Raw genomic sequence first — 23,768 nt, forward strand, 5'->3', positions numbered from 1 at the left:
GAAAAAAAAAACTATCCCTGACCAGGGCTCGAACCAACGACCCCTGGAGTCCTGGAGTATAATGAGTAAAAAGTCTCCCATTTAGACATCGGCCCTCCTTCCACACACAATGATCAATCTATTTTATACTTTATATATGCAATTATCGTATTTTTACAAAATATAATGCCAACAACAGAACTCTCCAAATTACCTGGTAGACATACTCAGAAAAATTTTATTACCGAAAATACTGAAAATATGAAAACACCATTTTTCAAGTAATGTAATATATCAGTCGTGATATTTTAAACAACATAAACTAATAATTGTAAAACAAAAAAGTATTTTAAAACCTTTCTTTTTTCGTGATATATAGCAATCTGGTTGACGGCCCCTTTAAGACCGTAAAATTCTAAAACACATTTGCAAATCCATGTACCGTAAATACTTAAGTTTTCGGACAACCCCCTTGTTTGGCCAACATGAATAATTTTCGGACATGCGCATTTTCGTCTATCATGTATGACTCTATTTTTTCGGACAGTACATTTCACAGGGATATTTTACCAGATTTCGACACTGTATTTGCTTATCTTGTGACACTTTGATCATGTTTTTTTTTTCAAACGGATTAAGGTCAAGGAGTCGCATGCCTGAAGGCAATGAACGATAACATTTGCGTAATTTGGTAAATAACCACGTATACCGGTAGAAAACAATCGCTTCGTCAAACAGCATTTTAAAAGATATCTACCTATTAAGGAAGCAGTATGTTCAATGTTTTTACTTGTGGTATTTTAAAAGCACGTGTTATCATTCGTTTAAACAAGTGATGCTATACACATTGCATACCCGTATCCGATCGTCAATGAAATATTTTAAACGTATCTCTAAACTTTCGAACACACGTATTTTTGTGTCTCTAAATTTTCGGACAACTGTATTTTTTAATATTGTTGGTATCTCAATTATAGGATACAAATTTTTCTGAAGTGTCCGAAAACTTAAAGTTATGACGGTAATTGTTATTCAAGATTCTGAAGCCACTAGACAGCATGTAGCGAGTTTCAATATTGCCTAATAATTTACTATCAGAGTTTCAATATTTGCTTATAATTTACTATCAGAGAAAACAGTTGCATTAGTTATATATTTATTCTTTTTTCTTAATGTTTGATATAAAATAGTTCAAAAGCGACGGATTGGTTGCCATTTTGTTTTATTAATATTTAGATACTGTCAACATAACAGAGGTTTATTGCAGCAGCCACGGAAGGCGTTCTCTAGTTTACATTGGCATACACATAAAATGCAATACAAACAACTAACAAACTAACACAATACCTGTCTTGTCGCCATCAAAATTCAGTTTTACAAAATTCTTTCCCATCTCAAGCAATGAAGTCAGCTGTTTTAGAAATGACACTTTCACCGTTGATGCAATTTTAATCTGTTTTTGCTCATTGATATTTGATTCCATTTTGAGTAGTTTTTCTTTAATCATCTTCGAATAAATGTACTGTTGGGTAGATGTTCCGCGTTCTAAAACAGCACAACACATTGGCACTACTTTATTTATTTCTTCTTTTACTTTGGACGAAGTGTCACGCTTAATTGCGATGCGTTTGATTTCTGCAGTTTTGAAGTCTTTAGCCTCAGTTAATAACTTTTGCTTTGCCTGGTCGAATAGTTGTATTATACGATCTCTCATTTTATCGACTTCTGAAGATATCTGTGCAATAGACTCATTAAAACCTGTCTCTGAATGCTTACACTCGGCTATAATAGCGTCAGCCCCGGATTCCAATGTAAGCAGTGTCTGTTTCAAAGCATGAAGCTCTGACCATGTGTCAGCAGATGCATCGGCTAACTTTTCTACGCTATTGCATTTCTTGTGTTTGACCCTGCATTCAATACAGCAAAACTTGGAATGGTCTTTACAATAAAACTCTATTTTCTTTTTGTCCTTTCCATGCTCCGGGCACATATCCATTCCTTCCATCACCACTCGTACTGATTTTCTGTCCTGAATTATTGCAATGTCATGCTTTCCTGGTTTGTAGACGGTGTGTGGATTTTTGCACGCATCACACAGGAATTCATCGCAGTCCTTACAGAAAACCGTAGCAGTTTTGAAATGTTGGTTTTCATGCATGGCTCACACGATTGTGTCACAGCACATTCCCCAATAAAGTCGCCTGCATTGTCTCTGTTTGAATCCTGAAGTCTTCTGGTAGCCATTTTGAAGTTGTGTTTAAACTGGTTTCTACTTTCGATTTGAAAACAAATTTTTGTACGTTTAATATATACTTTCAATATATTTTACATTTTCTTTCTGTTTTACTATGCCAAATTATATATATGAATACCAACTGAAATCCAAATAGAACACTTAAACACTATTACTGTCCTAGTTCCGTCTACGCCCAAGTAAATATCTGTTTCGTTTAACGTCGTTAGGGAAATATGAAACTTCGTCGACAACCGCCGGAATTCTATCGGGGAGATTCGATTACATTCGGTTAAACCATATCTTTTGGAGTGTCAATAGCGTCAGTAGAGCGTGTTCTCGTTCGTGATATATCGGCTATCAGTAACTTATGTGGGTTAAGTATTGATCGTTGAATTTTGGGACATTATTCTAGCTATCAGCTATGATATTTAGGCTGCAGTGCTGTCAAATACACGTAAACGGGATTAGAACGTCCACAAAAGAGCCCCACTCATTGCATGTAACTGAACCAGACCAGATGTCGTTTATATCATTACAGTGACGATGACGGTCCATAGCTTTACATAAAGGAAGTTTGCGAGTACTGTACTTCCAAATTTAGTCATTGTTCTTCCAAAATTACAGCCATCGATGCTCCAAGACCTCCACTATTATACAATTAAAATTATATCAATTAATACGTTAGAAGATAAAATCAATTGATTGAAATGATCAGTCACTGAATTAATTGGTAAAGAACAGCTACTTAAAAAACTGACCATAACCAAACCTTACATGCATACGTTCTTTTACGTATAAGGCACATGCTCATGATTCGCTGTCACCTTATGGACTATTGTGATGTCAAAACTTCCAAAGGTCAGTCCCCATTAAAAAACGTTAAATCTCGGGGCTTGAGATCAGTCTAATCCTCAAACCTCAAATCCTAGTTAAGTTGATGCCAAAGTCAGCAAATCTGAAATTATTAACAATTTAACTTGTGCTCGAAATGATTATGAGCAAGAAATCAAGAGGTATGTTGCCACCTCTCTCCTCATCAATCATCAATTGAAACTTGCAATTGAAAATCTAATATGTTAATGATCTTAAATTATAATATTATATTCAATAATTATAATATCAAGAAAATAACTATCATTAAATGCATTGCGTTCGGGATTTGAACATGTGCAATTTGCGAGGAAACTACATTGCGCTGGGATTATATAACACCGTTACGGTAGCAGTTTTTGATACGTACGTTTTCATACAGGGCTCAAATGGTTGTGTTACAGCACATTTCCCAATAAAGTGAACTGTAATACTGCATTGTCTCTATTTAAATCTTGAAGATTTCCAAAAGCCATGGGGAAATTGTGTTTGTTCAGGTTTCTTCTTTCGAGTTTAAATAAAATGTGTGTACGTTTCAAAAATACTACCAATATTTTTTACATAAAAATGGTACAAACATCGACAATTCTTGCTGAAGTTCTACGTTTTAAGTATGAACCCTCACTGATTGTCTATAATACAAATAAAACAATAAACCACCGCTGTCTTACTTGATTCTGTGCAAAATCGCCAATTCGTATCTGTTAAGTAGTCACTAAAGTCTAACTTGTTCGGAAAATATAATACCTCGATGACAATCTCCCGCTTATTCCGGGAGATTGGATTACAAACCACTTACAATTTCTTGTTGATTGTCAATAGCGTAAGCAGTGCGTTTTGTCGGCATGGATTAAATGATGATTGGGAGTATTTTACTACAAGATTTTTATACCGTTCCTTCAAAAATGTCATCCATGGAAATTTCAAGGCTTCCAAAAATTACGCTAGAAGATGAAATTAAGTGACTTATACAAATTTATAATCTTTTATTGAATAAATTAAAAAAATAAACAGCTTATGAATATAACAAACCCTCAATTAATATCTTCGTTTGCATAAAATTCACATGCACATGATCGGTTTTACCTTGTGAATTACGTACGAAGGTAATGTACTCACAAACGTCCAAATATTACGAGCAACTATTCCTAAATAAAAATTCCAACAACTGTAGACTTTCAGTTGTAAAAAGTTAGTCAAATTATCCCTATTTACTTTCATTTAGCAACCGATCTCATGCGTCTTATCTATATTTCAAGCATCCCGCATCTAGAGCAAGAAAATCTATGCCATACCAGAGGAATACTTGCGGGTGGTCAACAACTTCTCTACAAAAAAAATTCGTACAGTAAAACGATCCATGATGGAAGCACCAATACATCAAATTTGGAGCGATGAGTTCTTCCGCGATTCACGCCATATTTTTACGCGTTCCCAATAAATAACTGGGTTTGTGTCCATGCATTGATATTTCCTTCATTTCGAATACCAAATATCCAGCAAACAAATTGACCTTTGCTTGGTATCGCGGCAACTCCCCAATCCAAATATGACCTAGCATGCATTAAGTATCCATATTTGTGGTAGTTTTTTGATGCGAATTATTTTACTAGATGATGTAGGTTCATATATCAAGTCGTCAGAAGACCTCGTGCATTTTAGCTCATGGAGAATTTTTTTTTAATGATGAAATTCACAATGCAAGAAATTACATCTTCAGGTAACAAACTAGCTATTCATTACATGACCTAACCAAAAAATCTCAAGAGTACTAAGAATCGAGATTTTCGCAACACTATTTCTTAGGTAACACCCTCAAAGGGACCTTTTTCACGTTTTGGTAAATTGATACAAATGATTCAGAGATGCAGACTTTGTTTGTAGTTATGATATTTGCGAGGAAACTGTTATACCGAACATTTACCATTCTCTAAAATATCCATTTTTTCAATGCTTTCCGGTGGTTTAAAGAGAAATATCAGTGAAAGATAACTGATAATTTCACTGTTTCAAACAGTGAAAATTAACAGTGAAAATTATAGATAATATTCACTTACTTTGAAGTGACGTCATTTTTTTACGAAATGACGTCATTATCCCAGCAAAATTCTTTAGTTAAACCTTTAACAATGTATATAAATTGTGAAAAAAAATAAAATAAAAAGAAAAATTTGTTGGATTCGGTGAAATATAGATTTTAATTCACTCTTCATCGTAGAATATATATATTTTCACTCGTGGCTGCGCGACTCGTGAAAATATTATGTTATATGATCACTTGTGAATTAAAATCGATAATCCACCGAATCCAACAAATTTCCTCTATATTATGCATCTTTCGACGATATAAAACAATAAAAATTATAAAGCGTTTCAAGCGCGAAACGATTGAATAATTTGGAGAGATGTTATCGTTATATTTTGTGAAATTTTGTGAATGTTTATTTATAGCATAAAATTCGTCCTATATGAAATCAATACAACAACAACAACAACAACAACAACAACAACATTTATTTCAGCAAATAAAGCTTATACAAGCTCTTAGCCTACACATATACATTTTATATATACAAGTAATACAAGTCATGGCAGATGTGGATTAAGTGTTAAATTGAACACATGGTGTTAGTGCAAAAAAATATATAATATATTCGTTTGAAAAAAAAAATATATTCAACATTGACAACAATGTAATGTTAAGAAGTACAGTATTCATTCACTGAAAATTAAGTTAGTATCCAGTAACAAGTTATAGAAATAATTAAAAATCAAATTATTTCAATACGAGGATTATGGTTATAGTTATTTATAAAAAATAACAATTTCTGAAAGTTGATTTTATAACATAAATTATTAATAGCTAAGCCATTAAAAAAAAAAAATTCAAAATGAAACAACAAGTTGAGCGGAAACAAATTAGCATTGTTTATAATGCTATTCAAATTTATAAGGAATGAGAAATTGTATTTGAGTTAAGGTATGTTGTGCGTGAAATAAAAGATGGAATAATGCTAAAGGGTTGTTACGTTCTAAAAGACTAATTACGTATCTAGTAGGCGTCGTAAATTTGAAGCTTCGTATCTAAACTTTGCTAGATTAATAAGCATAGTTTTATTTTCACTGGACATCAGACTTTGAAACTTTGAAATTGTTGGCCATCTGCAGTACTGTGACTTTAAAAGTTTTCTTCTTAGGTGCGTATATATGGGGCAAACTAGTAAGAAATGGTACTCAGTTTCTACAGTATTCATATTACATAATTTGCACTTACGGTTTTCTTTTTCAATATTATTGTATCGCCCCCTTTCTATTTCTAGGTTATGCGATGATAAACGGAATCTGCTTAGGGCAATTTTATATTTTGGTTCATTAATTTTGTCTAAATAACTTTCTAACGATAAACTATGTTTGAATAAACAGTACGTAGAGAGACGGGTAGAGCTGTTAATATCGGCGTGCCATGTTTGAGTATAAGTGTCTAATATTCGTTGTTTGCATTGTATAAATTGTGATTCGGTTATGTTTTGGTTTATCCATAACTCGGACATGCCGATGCTGTCGAGAATGGATTTAACATGGTATGCCCAGTTTTGATTGTTGTATGTATGTCCATTGTCCGTATCTTGTTTTAGCATATTGTATGTAATTTTGATTAAGCTACTCTCATTTGATGATAGTAGTTTAAACCAGTATTTAAGAATGTTTATTTTTCGTATTTCATTAAAGGGTATTCTTCCTAATTCTCCATACAACGCGCTAAGGTTGGTTGATTTATTTACACACAGTAATTTCCTTAAAGATTTCGTGTGTACGGCTTCAATATCTTTCGCCTGTGTAGTACCCCATATTTCAGACGAGTAATTCAAAATTGGTGCTTCTAAAATATCAAAGAGTTAGAGTTTGCTTTTTGTGCTAAATTCATACATGTTGACCACTGAGAAAAGTCGGTGCATTGATTTTGACGCATGGTCTGCTATGCATTTTTGCGTTCTGTTAAAGTTACCGTTTTTAAATAAGTATACCCCCAGATATTTAAAGGAAGTAACGACTTCTACATATGGCCGAGTGGTTAAGGCGCTACACTTTTACTTCAAGGATCAGTGGTTCAAGCCCAGGTGTGGATTACTTTTTCATTCGTTCTTTAATTTTATCTTTGTTTTATACTGGAGCTATTTAGTAACAATGTTTACATTTATCAATTGAAAGAATTTAAGACAAACTTCGAAACATGCCAAAATCTGTGAAAAGGTCCCATTAACAGTGACTTGCTAATGTTTGTTCATATTCTACCTGTCAGCGGCACAGTCCAAAAACAGGTGCTTCGGCATGCCCACTCCGTCATGTTCTACCAACACTCGCTTATTGGACCCGTCTATTATTGAACTCTGCATTAGTAACATTAGATTACAAGATAAGTATTGATGCAAAGCATCAAAGTGCGTCGGGAATTTCAGTGTAAAAGGCACTCAATGAAGTTACATGGCACGATTTTTTTTCAACTGTAAATATTAATATATTGGCCGATTATTTGAAACAAAATAGAAAAAGATACTGGTATAGCCATTATCTATGATTTTGTGTTATAACTCCAAAATAACCATTATCTATGATGTTGTGTTATAACCCCCAAATAACCATTATCTATGATTTTGTGTTGTAACCCCCAAATATTCCATTGTTCATTTTATTAACATTGGTTTCCTTTTTTACTGGCGTCCGTCTGAATTTTCATTAATGGAACAGAATTGTTTTGGTTTAAAAAAAATCTGCTTCGTCTCACAAAATGCGCACTGACAGTGTCACCTAAAAAAGTCCATACCAAAGGGTCCATACCACCTGGATAGTAATACTTGTCGCGCTTCGCGCTCTATATGTGGTTCTTAAAAAACTCCGAGGAGTGCTTGACTCTAGGGAAACGGGTTGCTGGGACACAGCTCCTCCTTGATAAGCGGCTGCTTCCTTTATCACACCTCATTGTTACAATCAATCACAGGTGGTTAGCGTGTGGCTATGATATTAATAAGTGAAAACATCATTTTGAATGATAAATAATCATATTATAACGAAAAATTAAATTTTTGTGAAAAAAGATATTCACTATCAAATATATATATAACAAGCTATGCAACTCAAAATCACCTCGAAACGGGGTGCATCGCTTTGAACAGCCATATCTTCATCAATTGTGTAGCGATTTTCACGATCTCGGTCTTATTCAACGCAGAAATGAATTTCCTTTCTTAAAATGTATATGTCTTGCAATATTTTTAACAATGATCATGCAGTCTTTAAGACTGAAATCTTCACGGAGTAAAGGGAATCTTCCCTACAAAGTTTATGTACCTCAATACCATAATTCAATAAAACGTATGAAAAAATATTATTACCGTTCTTGTCGTAACATTATGCATCAATACTAACTGTCCAGCGCCGTTTGAAAACTTTGTTTACATACATTTCAACTAACTGACATTTTAACAAACGAGTGATTTCATTGATCCAATGCGTAGGTGTGTCTTTACAACTTGAGATTTCATTCATAAAGACTGCATGATCATTGTCAACTGGGTCATGCGAGTTGTGTATCATGTTATTTCTTAAAAGTTGACCCAGCATTTGTAAAAATATTGCAAGACATATACATTTCCAGAAAGGAAATTCATTTCTGCGTTGAATGAGACCGAGACCGTGAAAATCGCTGCACAATTGATGAAGATATGGCTGTTCAAAGCGATGCACCCCGTTTTGGGGGTGATTTTGAGTTGCATACCTTGTTATATATATATATTTGATAGTGAATTTTTTTTTTCAGAAAAGATAATTTTAAGTTATTATATGATTATTTATCATTTTAAATGATGTTTTCACTTATTAATATCATAGCAACACGCTAACCACCTGTGCAATCAATAATACGTGTAGCGCCTCGAGCTCTGTATGTGGTAGGGATAGTACTTAGGGCCTATGATAGACAACCATAAACAACAACAAAAATACATGCATAATAGATGTGTTGTTTGCATTTATTTGTTTATATAAAAACACTTGTATTTTTTATAAGATTTTTAAGTGATGTAAGAAATTTTAATTAACGTTGTCACCACGCGGCATCCATTAATTTTAATAAAAATGTACTGTAACATATATATATAATAAAGTCGCTTTTAGCCGTTTATAAAAAATCAAACGCTTTTATTAAATTTGCCGTAGCTTTCGACCTCTCGGTCTTCTTCAGCGGCGTTTATTTGTGAATAAGCATATCATCTTTGGCGGAAGTCACGTTATATTGCGTTACATTGCGCGCCAATTTTAGTCTTTTGTGTTTAGTCCATATGGTTTGAACGTTCTCAGTTTGCGCTTCCAAAGTTGTTCGATGGTCTTCCGGTACTCGTCGGTTCCATTTAATTTTTCGAGTCCCATGACCCGGAAGTCTGCGACGCTCTGGCCGTTTGTGTAGAAGTGCTCGGCTACCGTTGTGTCCAGTCCGTATCCGGGACAGGTTAAGAAGATGTCGCTGGTACAGGGTATCTCCCGTTTCTCCTACGTATACGAAGGTCTTACACCGTTCGCAATGTACAACGTAGACTACATTGGTGGATTTAAAGGTGACCTCGTTCAACACATTGTAGCTTTTGTCGGTGGTGTCGCTGAACTTTTTAGCCTCCATCATGTATGGACAGATTGCGCACCTCTGTGCCCCACAAGGTCCGCTCCTGTTGGGAACTCGGAAAAACATCCGGTTGTGTTTTTTATGAACCAATATGTCTTGAAGGGTGCATTCTCTTCTGAATGCTGCTAACGGGGGTTAAGGAATTACGTTTTTCATATGATCTGAAGTGTGGAGTGTTGGCAGGTGTTTCCGGAGGATATGGCCGACATTTGGTAGCGCTCTGGAGAAAGTGATAACGAGCGGTACCCTGGAAGTACTTTTTGAAGGCACTTTCGTACGCAGCAGATCTTCTCGCTTCTTGCTATCAACTTTCTTCAGTTCTGTCTCGACGAATCTGCCATTGTATCCTCGCTTCTGTAGTTGCTCTTTTATCTCATCTCTGTGTTTTGTGTAGTCCGTCTCTTCCGAACATATTCTTTTCAGCCTCACACCTAAGCCGTACGGAATGGCCTTCTTCGTAGACTCGTTATGCGACGAGTCCATGTGCAGGTAGAGGTGCCGATCTGTTGGTTTGGTGTATAGGTCTGAAACCAGCCTTCCTTTTCGAATAGACGTCATGGTGTCTAGGAATTCGAGCTGCTCTGTGGAGTAGCGGAGCTCTAGCTGTATTCGTGGATGGATTTCATTTGCAAACGCATGGAATGTCTTTAGTGCCTCCAAACCATGTGTCCACAAGCCCAACACATCATTAACGAACCGGAAGTAGGCTATTGGATGTTTATTTGATTTTGAAAATAACTCTGTCTCCCAGGCTTCCGTGTAGGTCGATGCGTAATGCATACCTAAGTGCGATCCTGTAGCAGTTCCTTCATTTTTCATGTAGTGGTCTCCATTGAATGAACTGGTATTGTTATTTAGAACAGTGTCCATCATTGTGATCATGTCGTTGGTTGGTACTTCCAGTTGCACTCGCCGATTGAGAGCTTTAATTACTGCAGCATGGGCCTCTTCTCTTGGTACGCTGGGGTAAAGAGCCTTCACATCCAAACAGAATATGATGTTACCATCTGGTAACGGCTGCTGTATCTGTGTTATTTTGTTTAGGTAGTCGGTTGTGTCTCTCACATACGACGGAAGTGACATCACATGATCGCGCAATTCATTATCCACTATTTACGCAATCTTCTCTGTCGGGTGATTGCGGCCGTTAACAATAGTGCGGAGATGCATCCCAGGTTTATAAAGCTTCGGGTTGCCCTGAAGCTTACCGGAAGTTCCACCGCCGCTTGTAAGATACCTTTTAAGGTCACTGTCGATCGACCCCTTCTTGTATAAGGTATCGGCCACTTTCTTCACTTTGTTTTCCATCCGTCATCTCGACGTATGTCTCACTGTCCGACATTTCACACTTCAGCTTCTTGACATAGTCTTCCCTGTCCATTATCACTATCCCCGACCCCTTGTCGACAGGGCGAATTGCTATGTCATCGTCGTGGAGTAATTCTTTGATTGCCTGTTCTTCCGATCTGCTCAGATTACATATAAATTTTCGTTTTAAACCGCAAATTATATATATGTTTACTTTCTTTGAAGTAAAATGCTCATGCACATAATTCGCTTCACTTTATGCACCACGTACGTACGTTTTGCATTGTCAAAGCCTACCCGATCATTACGATTACGAAAAATGTGTATTCGCGGCTTTAGATCAATCTCCTTGCTAAATTCGCAACTTTTTGTTCAAATGAGGCCAGTTTCAGAAAACGTAATATTATAAACAATTGAACTTGTGCTAAATCACTTGCCAATTGCCTCCTTATCTATCTAAACATATCGGAATCTGGCACAATATGGTTATTTATATTAGATCTATCTGAAACGTTTTGATAAAAAAAAATCAACGTTCATGCGATTACCAAAATAAGACTTATTTTCTTGAGTACAATAAAGCCACTAAATACCCAAATTGAACCATTTCAATCCAGTTCTACACGGAATTGATGAATACTTGCATGAGTTATGCAGTTTTATATTTATCTCCACAATATATTTCTATTGATTTTATTGCATACATTTAGATTGATTGTTATGTATTATGTGTTACACAGGCGTATACATGTACGTTATTTAAAAATAAAAAAACGCGACACGAATTTGTTTTGCAATAATTAATTAAACTTATACTGAGTTTTCATATATTATCTTTAAATACAAGCTTAGAAGAATGCAAACATGACATGAGGCTTTCTTGTATATAAAATGGATTACCGCAATTGTGTTTTATGCTTTATTCATTATCATGATATTAGACAGAGCCTTATGTTTAGAGAGTATTTTTAAAATCTGATTTTATATACAACATGTACACCTGGTCGTAGAGTTTTCAACAATAAATTATCATAGAAACATTATTTCGCTACTAACACGATGTTTGCAACTGCGATACAAAAATAGCATTAACACTAGTTATTAACATAAAACAATTCTATAAACGACTGTGTGTGGCTAAATAAACAATATAACATTTCCAGGACAATAAAACAAAGTACAAAGAACATCGTTATGGTTATGTTTGTAACATACTAATGATTGCATTGTAAATTGTTTGTTCTTTTTTATATATAATATCGTATGAAAACTCAACACAAAATCAAATATTAATTTGTCATACAATGTAATTGACATAGAATGTAATTGACATACAAGGTAATTGGCATATAGGGTAATTGACATACAAGGTAATTGCCATACAAGGTAATTGACATGTGTACATTTCGATACCACCATACGCTTGTTATTTTCCGGGTAATTTTGACGAAGTCTAACCGCTCGTATTTTTTTTCGTGCGTGGTTTATCATCTAAAAATATTTATTTTTTTAATCCGCAACGTAGTAGTAATTTAAAACGCTAAAATTACGAAATCAAATGCATATTGGAGAACAAAAATAAGAAGAAAATGTTACTTGAATGCATACAACCACGAAAACTCGGTCAAAATCAAAACAAAATTCTTAACATTGAGTTTGATGGGCTGATTACTTAAATTGTGTTCTCTGTTAAATCATTCATGTTTATTGGTGTGTCTGTGTCTGGCCAGAACGTTAAAAATTAGAAGGTTTTAAGTTAAAACGTGTGTTGTCTCAGCCACAGAAAATTCACGAATACATATTAATGTTATGAAGTGCAAGCATTTGTTTATTTAAAAAGTAAAATTATAACACATATAAGATTTCTCAATTTTGCTATCATTAATTTGCTATTATCTCTTTGCTTATTTTTGTAAAAAACACACACACAACAAAAGCATAAATTAACGGCTGTATATGATGTCCTTAGACGCTGCTGGATTCTGTCTATTGCACACAGACGTGACACGCTGGAAATTACGTTCTTACTGACGTTTGTTGATAGTAATAGAGCTTAAGGCTTCTGTAGGATAAACTAAAACTAGTATACTTTTGGATGAACGTGACACTCCGATCGTGACAATAAGAAAAAATATGCATAGACATTTTCAGTTCTAGAGAGGTTTTCAAATATTATTACGCATTTACCAATATTTACGCGCTTAGTAACACACCGGTTTAGTTGCATGGAATGGGAATAAAATAGTATAACATACACATAATGTCTAGATGTGTTAAAATATTTATTACATTTCATTAAATTAATTATTAGAACACATTATATAATAAGAAATGCACATTGCATATGCAGTTCGAATTATTTCGATTCCTTAGTGATTTAAACTAGTCACAACAATGTTCTGTTATAATTTATCGGGAAAAGTACTACAAGTTGAACTAATATCACCACACACGCAAGTTAGTATACAATATGTGTGTGAACATCATGCTCACGTGGATAACACCTTACTAGTCACCTAACTCATTGCCAGTGATATCTTGTACAACTGAAGTTTCCCGGCGCCTATAGCGCTGTTGGACACCGCCAGCTTGGTGCCATCCTTAGATACACATAAGCTGTGCGGCAACTTCAAATCAACGGGGTAGAATCCAAGAATGTCGCCATCAACAGTCAGGTGCGCGATGGCATGGTTATTTTTACTACACACTAGCACTGTGTCATTAGGCCTTAGACATGCACTACATGGCTACTAGATGTTATTATTGGTGACTGCTTTAGATGTACCATTTACGTTGTCGTACATGTACACTGTATGAGCGTCCCTGTCAGTAAATACTAACGTGTTCTTGTGCTGGGCATAAGTGCACATGCTCTCATCTATTGTGTACGTCTTCACAGGAAACGTTGCATGATCAAAGTCAGACTCTACACCGTCCACTGATACCATTCTGACAGGGCGGGGATCATCGTATGAACTCACGACCGTGCGTAACGGTGACATGCAGGATATAGAGTAGAACGTGGATGTTGCGTTGATAATCCTCGTCAGCCTTATTACATTGTCTTTACTCACAGACAGAAGACACACTAATTTACCTGTTCCAAGCGTTTCAGCAAATTCATCTGAAAACAAGCATACCACATCACATGGGTTTGTATTGAACTTCTAAGGTGCGCCTATTCTCTGAAGCAGCTCACTCAGTATCATACATTTCTTGTTATAGTTATCCACGGCTACCAGTCTCCCGTACGGCAGGATGTCCAGTCCAGTGAGGTTAGGTTCCTTCTCATCATCATCAGTCTTCGATAGATCCACGGACACGAGCAGCTCCAGGTAGATAGTTCTTGACAGGGATGATAAGCTAATCGGACTTGTTTTTACCGTTATGATGATAATAATAATAATAACAATAATAATAATAATAATAATAATAATAATAATAATAATAATAATAATAATAGTAGTAGTAGCAGTAACAATCATTATTATCTTAATGATTGTTCTATTATTACATATTAGTGTATCAAAAAAATTTCAGTAAACGCAATCGGATAACATATTTTTAAGTGTTATTAAGTCATTTACAAATGAAACTCTTATATTTTAATGATATGAAATAAAATTTGTCAAGCAAAAACTAAACTTAAATTCATTGCGTTCAAGATTCGAACATGTCATTATCATCATCGTCATGATCATCATCAAATCGTTGCAATGCCTGTACCGTTTGAGTGCAAATAATTAAATCATGACATAAACGATTTTTGTATTTCATTGTGGTCAAAACACCGAGGCGTAGTTCGCTTACCTGAACTAATGTAATAAATGAGTTGAAAATTATATTGATGTGGTAGTAAATAAAGTATTTGTTGTTTACACACAAAAATCAGTAAAGACTTTGTTAACTTCTAAAATAAACTTATTTTCATAATTATTATAATCCATGTCATTCCCCTGGTATGCTTTGCATTAGGCTAAACAGCAAGTGTATGCCTAAGAGATTATAAATGTTGTTGTTGTGTTTATGTAAATTCGTGAGTTCAAACGATCCCGTGTTTTAGATTTATTTTTCATAACATTGATTATATGTTTAGAGCATGGTAAATGTTCAGTATTACTGATTCCTCGCAAATATAATAACTACAACGAAAAGTTGCGAGTCTGAAACTTTTGTTTTAATTTTGTCAATTTACCAAAACGTGTAATTGCCCCTTTAAAGCTTTTACCTTGTAAGAAGACTCAATTGATTTAAGCATGCAGTCGGATAAACATGTATTTCGAAAAACATGGCGAATCATCATATCATATTTGTTTTATAATTATCTGTTTGTTATATTGTATTATATTGGTAGATTGTTAATGTTTTCACATTATTAAGTAAAGGTCAGAGTTTTCCTGACAATAGTTCTAAGAAGGATCCTTATTCCACATTATAATTGACATACCAATTTTTTGTACAATGCTCGACACTTGACTAAACGTTCTGTGAATAATACCGAACCAAGTCTGTCAGTGTTATATGGAGATGCCGTGTTGATGTTTGATTTTGAACTTACTCGATATTAAATTTTAAATGAGCTACATTAAATTAACATTTGAGTTGTTGTTAGCCTTTTTTGAAGTTACGCATGCGTTCTGTCATGGGTTACGCAAAGTGAACAACTCTCAATCAGTTATCTTAATTTAATTTTCAGATTGCGATTTTTGATAAAGCTTTTTTTAATTATTTTTTTCGGAAAAATATCCAACGGCAATTAATGGCGTTGACTTAACCACGAAATATTTGCGCCATCAATAACAATAACAGTTTTATCGATGTATCAAGAACAAGGTGGGGGCGTTGTAGCCTTATGCCGAATTTTCAAATTATGAGGGTTTATATGCAGATGAACAGCACTTTTCTATAATCTTGAGTGTTATTGTCCCGTATGTTGTAATGAAATGTAACAACAACAAGAAAATACAATATTATGAATCCAAGAAAAATTATTACAAAATGTGTTACCCCTAAGCTGCACAAAACGGATCGACCATCATTCCTTAGTCAACACATATGTATCGCGTGACTGTAGCGGCAAGGCTAGTCTTGAAATACGGTAAAAACAGTCGATATATGTCTGTAATTAAATATATGTGTTTTGCATGTTAGACTTGTTAGTAACGGATAGCCTTCTTTAGCTTTATGCATATTTTTTATTGAATCATTTTATAACTTAAACATGTCATCAACATATACTGGATTGTATATACAATTATACATGTATAATTATGATTAAAATCGAACGTTACCTTGAATGTTATGCTTAACACTCAATCGCAAACGTATCGCAACACGTTTATAAATTTATTTTGTCAAACAAAAGGCTGAAGATATCACTTTAACATTCATATATTTCCAGCATAGAGGCATTCAACATCCTTCATCTACGACGATCTAATACTTCTGTACCCCGTTCGGGTGTTCTTGCGTCGTGCTGAACATTGTAACAGATATATGGGAATTTCATTGATTTTGTTCGCAAAATTGACTTTCCTTCACTATTTCAATTAGAGAAAGGTAATGAAAATTTCTTTTTCACATCCAACTTAAAAAAGATGATGTAAAAGAAATGCGGTTTATTTTAAAACATGCATAGGAGGACACATTTATTTTATTATGTTTATGGCTTTAAAATACACAACTAGGAAAATTCACATCAAAGTTAAAGATCATCAGCAATATTTGTACCTATAATTCCTTTATAAATTAACTGGTCAAATGTATTTATTATATACGTCTAATATACCATTCAGAAATGCGTATTTATAATCAATTTATGTTTTATTCAGCTTGTAGCATCAAAGGGGGTATGGCAATTAACATGTAATAACCAAAAAACGAAAGATAAATTATCCTAACATTTTGCGAATTAATATAAATATAAATGCCCTACAAGAAAATATAATAATTTGTTACGGGCTTAAAATTTAGTATGATGGTTTGAATACCTTAATGGAATTCTCGTTTAATCAATCTCCAAACGCTTATTGGATTTGTGTCGGATCAAAACGTTAAATATCAGACGGTTTTAAATGGAAACGTGTGTTTTCTCGGTCACTGAAATTCGCGAATACATAAAGTGTTACAAAATGCAAGTATTGGTTTATTTTAAAATAAAATACATAACAAAGCTTAGATCAAGAAAATATGCTATAACTAATTTGATATTATCGTTTTGTTAAATTATTTTCAAACAAACAAAAACAACTGAAATTAACGGCTTCTTTTTTTATCCTTTACACTAAAACGATACAAGAATATTAACAGGCAGACGTGACACGCTAGGAATTCTAATCTGAGTCGACTTTTGTTGATAATAAGAACTTGTGACTAATGTAGGCTAAACAAAAACATTTTTTTGAATGAATGCAACATTACTTTCACGGCATCAAGAAAACATATGCGTAGCAATGTTCAGTTATAGTTATGATTTTCAAAAATTAACATACACCTAACTACCTTACACACCTGTGACGTTGCATGAAATGCACATTTAAAAATAATTAAATACACTGTATATTTTAATGTCTTCATTTACCCCCCCCCCCCCCAAAAAAAAAAAAAAAAAAAAAATCTTGAAGATCATTATAAAAACACATTTTAAATTATAGCACATGCAAAATACATAGGTAGTTCGAAGTCTTTCGAAATATTTCAACGATAAAACATTATAACAACACTGTTCAATTGTAATTAATCGGAACAGTATTCCGAGTTGATTTAACAAAACTAATGCACAGAGTCAATATTTAATAATTGTGTAAAAAGCCTGATCACGTGGATAACATTTACATCTTACTACTCAGCTAATTTATTGCCGGTGATATCTTATACAAATGAAGTTTTTTGGTGCCTTCAGCGCTGTTGGACACCGCCAGCCTAGTGTCATCCTTAGACACACATATGCTGCGCGGGTAACGCATATCCACTGGGTATGTACCGAGTATTTTACCGTGGATGGTCAGGTGCACGATGGAGTCGTTATCCTTACTGCACACCAGCACTGTGTAACCTGGCCCTGGACAGGCACCACGAGGTTCCTGTATGTTCTCATTAGTGACTGCTCTAGACGTGCGATTCACGGTGTCGTTCATGTACACTGTGTGAGCGAGTCGGTCAGTCAGTACTAACGTGTTCTTAGACTGGACATACGTGCATTTACTCTCATCTACTTTGTACGTCTTCATAGGAAACGTCAGGAAGTGATCAAAGTCTGACTCTACCCCGTCCACAGATACCATTCTAGCAGGACGGGGATCATCGAGCGTACTCACGACCATGTGAGATGGAGACATGCAGCATATAGAGTCGAACTTGGATGTTGTATTGATCTCCCTGGTCAGTGTGATGGTATTGTCTGTACTCACAGACAGGAGATATACTACTTTAATACCACCACCACCACCCGTTACACACAGTGTATCATGAGACACACATACTACGCTACCTGGGTTATTCTTGAACTTGTACGGTGTTCCAAGTCTCTGTAGTCGCTCATTCAGTATGATACATTTCATGTTCTTGTTATCCACGGCTACCAATCTCCCGTCCGGCAGGAAGTCCAGTCCAGTGAGGAGAGGTTCCTTCTTATCATCTCCAGTCTGTGGTAGATCAACGGATACGAGCAGCTCCAGAGTGACTGGCATTGGTTGGGGGGATAAGCTGAGCAGACTGGTGTTCACTTAAATAAAAGTAACAAACAATAATAATAATAATTATTATTATCATTATTATACGTAGTAGTAGGAGTAGTAGGAGTAGTAGAAGAACTATTATTAGTATTAATACTTTAATTATTATTTCGTATTATTGTTATATAATTATATATTATTTTATGAAAATGAATCCATTTGACGTTAACTTGTTCACATATCTTTGTTATTGTTATTATTATTATTATTACTATTATTATTATTAATAATTTTATATTATTATTATCATTATTATTATTAATAAGAACCATAAAACTAATTTACTTATGAAACTCTAATATTTAAATGACATTTAATACTTTTAAATGCAAAAAAAGTATTTATTCGGGATTCGAACGAGTGATATTTGGGAGGAAAGTCATACTGGGAAATGCTGGGATTCGTTTGTATTGTGAACGCTCTGTTACTACTACACCAAATTACAAATAGCGTTAAAAACGCATGATACATTTCCCAATTATCAATATAATCGAAATGACACTTTTCTTCTTGGAATGTAATGAATTATTTATTTCTAGAACGTTTGAAAAGCGTTTACATGCAATCCGTACCCCTGGTCGCTAAGACGCTTTACATCCGGCTTTTATAGAGCCTACAAGATTTAAGGTGAGCCAGATACATCTGCGTTTAGAATAGATCTACCACGCTTTGTTTTACAGTAACGATTTATGTACGCTTAGGATCCACATCAACATGCACGTTTGATTTTAAGTGGTACAATTTTATCTATTTAAGGAGTAATTTTTAACACATGGACTTTTCAAGAACCGTATACAGTTACTTTTGAAATGCATGTGTAAGTTAAACGTTTTAACTTCCTGTGTTAATGTCTATGAATTAAACAGTTACGGGAGATCGCGTTATTGTTAATACATTATTGGCTCGATCGTGGCCCTAACGTTTACATCTGGTTCCTCCTATCGTACGATCACGAACATCACGATAGTTCACTCGTAGCTGATCGTGTTCCGTCTCTCAAATTCGGAGCTGGATTTGACGATTTGCTGCGAGTTTATACGTCGTGATGCGATGTTTTCGTGCCCGGATGCAATGCGGTAACAACTTGTCGTATTGCAGATACACACCAATGCGTTATTCACTAACTAACTTTTGAACGAGTCGGCAATAAAAAAGCCTCCATTTAACGGAACTTGTTCACATATATTTGTATTTGTAAAGTGCCATGAAAAAACTTTACAAATGAAACTCTTATATGTATATGATCTTACATAATTATTATGTCAAGATAAACTTATTTCGTTTGGGATACGTTTATTTACTATATTGGAGGAAATTCTATCGCACTGGGCTATTCAGGGATAAGCATATAAGTGAGTATTTTAATGCTCTTTTTAAAATATACCAAATTAATCGATGGACGCATAAAAACGTTAAAACGAATGATAAATTTGTCTATGATTCTTTGATTAGTATACAAAAACGGTACCTTGCTTTTTGGAATATAATACATTCTTAATTATTGAAGCTTTATTTGAAAATGTATGTGTTTTCTAAAAAGTAAATCATCATCATCATCATCAACATCATCGTCGTCATCATCATCATCGTCATCATCAGCATCATCATCATCATCATCAATCATCATCATCATCATCATCATCATCATCATCATCATCATCATCATCGTCATCATCGTCATCATCATCATCATCATCGTCACCGTCGTCCTTATTGCCGTCACCTCCGCCATCATCATCATCTCATCACCATCAACAACAACAACAGCGTTGCAATATTATACCTATACCTTCAGAGTATTAAATCATTATATCAACTATGTTGAGATAAGAAATTCAGAACGTAACAAAAGTATCTAAAGAATCATAGGTTGCTAATATGAAATAATGTAATAAAATAGATGCACATTATATTCTTGCAGTAGTAAGTAATATGTATGTTGTTAACATAGGACACTTCGTTGTTGTTTTAATGTAAAACAAACAAGTTCTTTGTGTTCTCTTCACTAAAATAGCCCAAAACGGATAGGTCTAGTTAAAAATACATAAACCTCATCGTCATCGTCAGCAGCAGCACCATAATGATCACATTCAGTTCATGTTTCGTATTTATCTAATTTTTTTTTGTCACGCAGCTTCCATTTGCGTTCGCGTCGTATCGCTCACAACAATTGTGTGTTTCCTTGTTCATTCCATTTTAGTTTTCTAAGTTTGACAGGGTTTTTTCTCCACTTTTTGGGAAGATAGCCCATGGCTTTGGAATTGGGAATTTTATCGGTATTTTCATGAAATTGGGAAAATAAATTCATTAGCCTTTTTTTCCACACGAAAAGTCCACTGATTAGGGAAATACTAAATTTGATTTAACTCTTTATAATCATTCAAATTAAAAGAAAAAATCATATAATACTTTATTAGATGTAATTGAATTAAAATTGAGATAAAATACACATAAGACTTCTTTCTAAAAAATTTTTTTTTTTTTTTTTTTTTTTTTTTTTTTTTTTTTTTGGAAATTGGGAAATTTTTTCCACATTTTGGGAAAAAAGTATACTTTTTGGGATTGGGAACATAGCCGAATTTCGGCTATAAAATCGGGCCAAAAAAAACCCTGTTTGAAATTTACTAAAAATATGAAAAAATGAAATATTTTAAATTATCAGTATATTAATTTTATAGGGATGTTAGTAAGTGTTATGATCTCAAATACTGCTAGTTACTTATGTTTATTTGTACCGTACCGTAACGCGCAACTCTGAAAAATGTACATAAATACAACATTTAATTTTAAAAAAACTGTTCGATTGTAAAAGTATCAAATTAATTAAATCGTAATAACACTTTTGAACTTCATACCGCTCATTATTCTCTGAACGTCATCGACAAATAAATTATTTAAATTATACCAAATGAAAACTAACTGTTAAATAAAATACCTGTCTTGTTGTCAGCATAATTCAGTTTTATAGAATTGCTTCCCATCTCAAGGAGTGAAGTAACCTGTTTTGAAAAAGACACTGTCATTGTTGATGAACATTTAATCTTTCTTTGGTCATCTATAGTTGATTCGATAGTTTTTTGTTTCTCCTTCATTTGTTCTGAATAAATATACTGTTGACTAGGCGTTCCGCGGTCTAAAACGACACAACACATCGACAATACATTGTTTAGTACTTCCTTAACTTTGAGCGAGGCGTCACGTTTATTTCCAATCCGTTTGACCTCTGCAGTTTTAAATTGTTTTGCCTCACTTATTAATTTCTGCTTTGCTCCTTCAAACAGTTGTATGATACGATCTTTCATTGTTTCCACCTCTGAAGAAATCTTTGCAATGGACTCATTTAAGCCAGTCTCCGACTGCTCACAATCCGCTATAATAGCGTCTGCCTCGGATTGCAATTTTATCAATGATTGTTTTATTCCTTGCAGGTCGGGTCGTGTTTGTGTGGATACTTTGGCTATTTCATCCAATTGGTCACATTTCCGGTGAATGAGAACACACGAAAGACAGCAAAGCTTAGAATGATCCTGACAGAAAAACACTATTTCTCGTGCATGCTCATGACACTTGTCAAATCCTTTCATGTCGAGTATTACGGGCGCAGATTTATTTTCCGGTACATTAACAATGTTATGCTGACCTGGTTTATACACGGTGTGCGGATTCTTGCAAGTATCACACAAGAACTCATCACAATCCTTGCAGAAAACCGTAGCAGTTTTTGATATGTTGGTTTTCATACAAGGCTCACATGATTGTGTCACAGTACTTTCGCCAATGAAGTCACCTGCATTGTCTTTGTTTGAACCCCGAAATATTCTAGAAGCCATTTTGAAATTGTGTTTAAACAGGTTTCTACTTTCGATTTGAAAACCAGTGTGTGTATGTTTAATATATACTTCCAATTTATTTTACATAACAAAATGATATTATCGACAATATATATTTTCTTGTTGTATTACTATGCCAAATTATATGTCAACACCACCTGATATCCAGATAGAATAATAAAACACTATAGATGTTAAACACTAACTGTTCTGGTTCATTCCTCGCCCAATAGATAAGTTAATATCTGTTTCGTTAGAAGTCGTTAGGGAAATATTAAACTTCGACAATCTCCGGCATTATACATGTATCGTGCGGTCGAAAACAACCGAGTATACCGTTTCTTATGGATTGTCAATATCGTTAGCAGTGCGTGTTCTCGTTCGTTATATATTGGCTTAAAATTAGTTAGTTGTGTGAAATTTATAACGATGAATTTTGGGGAATTAATACAGCCATCAGTTATGATAACAAGGTATCAGTGCAGCCTCATACACGCACGTAAACGTGATGAGGATGTCCTCCGTAGAGCCGCACTCGATCAATGTTACTGGACCAGACCATCTCATATCTGTCGTATAGATCTTCTTGAGGACGGTGACGGCTTGAATTAAGTTGCAGCCTTGACAGTCCCACGACTTCAAAAATTGAGTTTATGGAACTTCAATAATATATGAATGAACACTTTGGAAGATAAAAATAAATGAATTATAAAAATTTATACATCTGTCACTGTCATGATTTGGTTTATAAACAGCTTATGAAATTAACTGGCCTCAAATGTATACTCTCTTTAAGGTAAAATGCACATGCACATGATTCGCTTAGGCTAGTATTCCATCTGTCCGTATCCGCATCCGCATCCGAAAAATATAGAACAAGTTGAAATGCACTGCGCTTATTCCATTCATCCGCATCCGCATATTCGCACGCGCAATAGGCGTCCGCAATAGAACGCTCAAGAATTTAGGCTTTAAATAAGTAACATCGAGAGGGGGCAGGGGGGGGGGGCACTTTGCCCTGGGCGCCAACATAAGGAGGGCGCCCGAAGAAGACTCATTGTATTCGTGTTGAGGAAGCTGCATACTGCATTTGTTGTTTGTTATTTAATTCGGCGACTTCCAATTCTCGATCTTCCTTT

General features: G+C 34.6%; 2 protein-coding genes across 2 annotated transcripts in view; both read right to left on the reverse strand.

The window, feature by feature from the left end:
• Positions 1–23,768, reverse strand: part of LOC127868280 (serine/threonine-protein kinase Chk1-like) — a 141,802-nt gene that overhangs the window by 26,849 nt on the left and 91,185 nt on the right. The gene's annotated exons all lie outside the window — the stretch shown is intronic.
• Positions 14,234–22,826, reverse strand: LOC127869945 (uncharacterized). Its single transcript, XM_052412604.1, has 3 exons — positions 21,735–22,826; positions 17,943–18,789; positions 14,234–14,411 (listed from the first exon to the last, which is right to left on the reverse strand). The coding sequence occupies exons 1-3, from the start codon at positions 22,627–22,629 to the stop codon at positions 14,234–14,236; spliced, it is 1,920 nt and encodes a 639-aa protein (XP_052268564.1). The 5' UTR covers positions 22,630–22,826.

Source organism: Dreissena polymorpha, chromosome 2 (genome assembly GCF_020536995.1).
Source record: "Dreissena polymorpha isolate Duluth1 chromosome 2, UMN_Dpol_1.0, whole genome shotgun sequence".
NCBI classification, from domain to species: Eukaryota; Metazoa; Mollusca; class Bivalvia; order Myida; family Dreissenidae; genus Dreissena; species Dreissena polymorpha.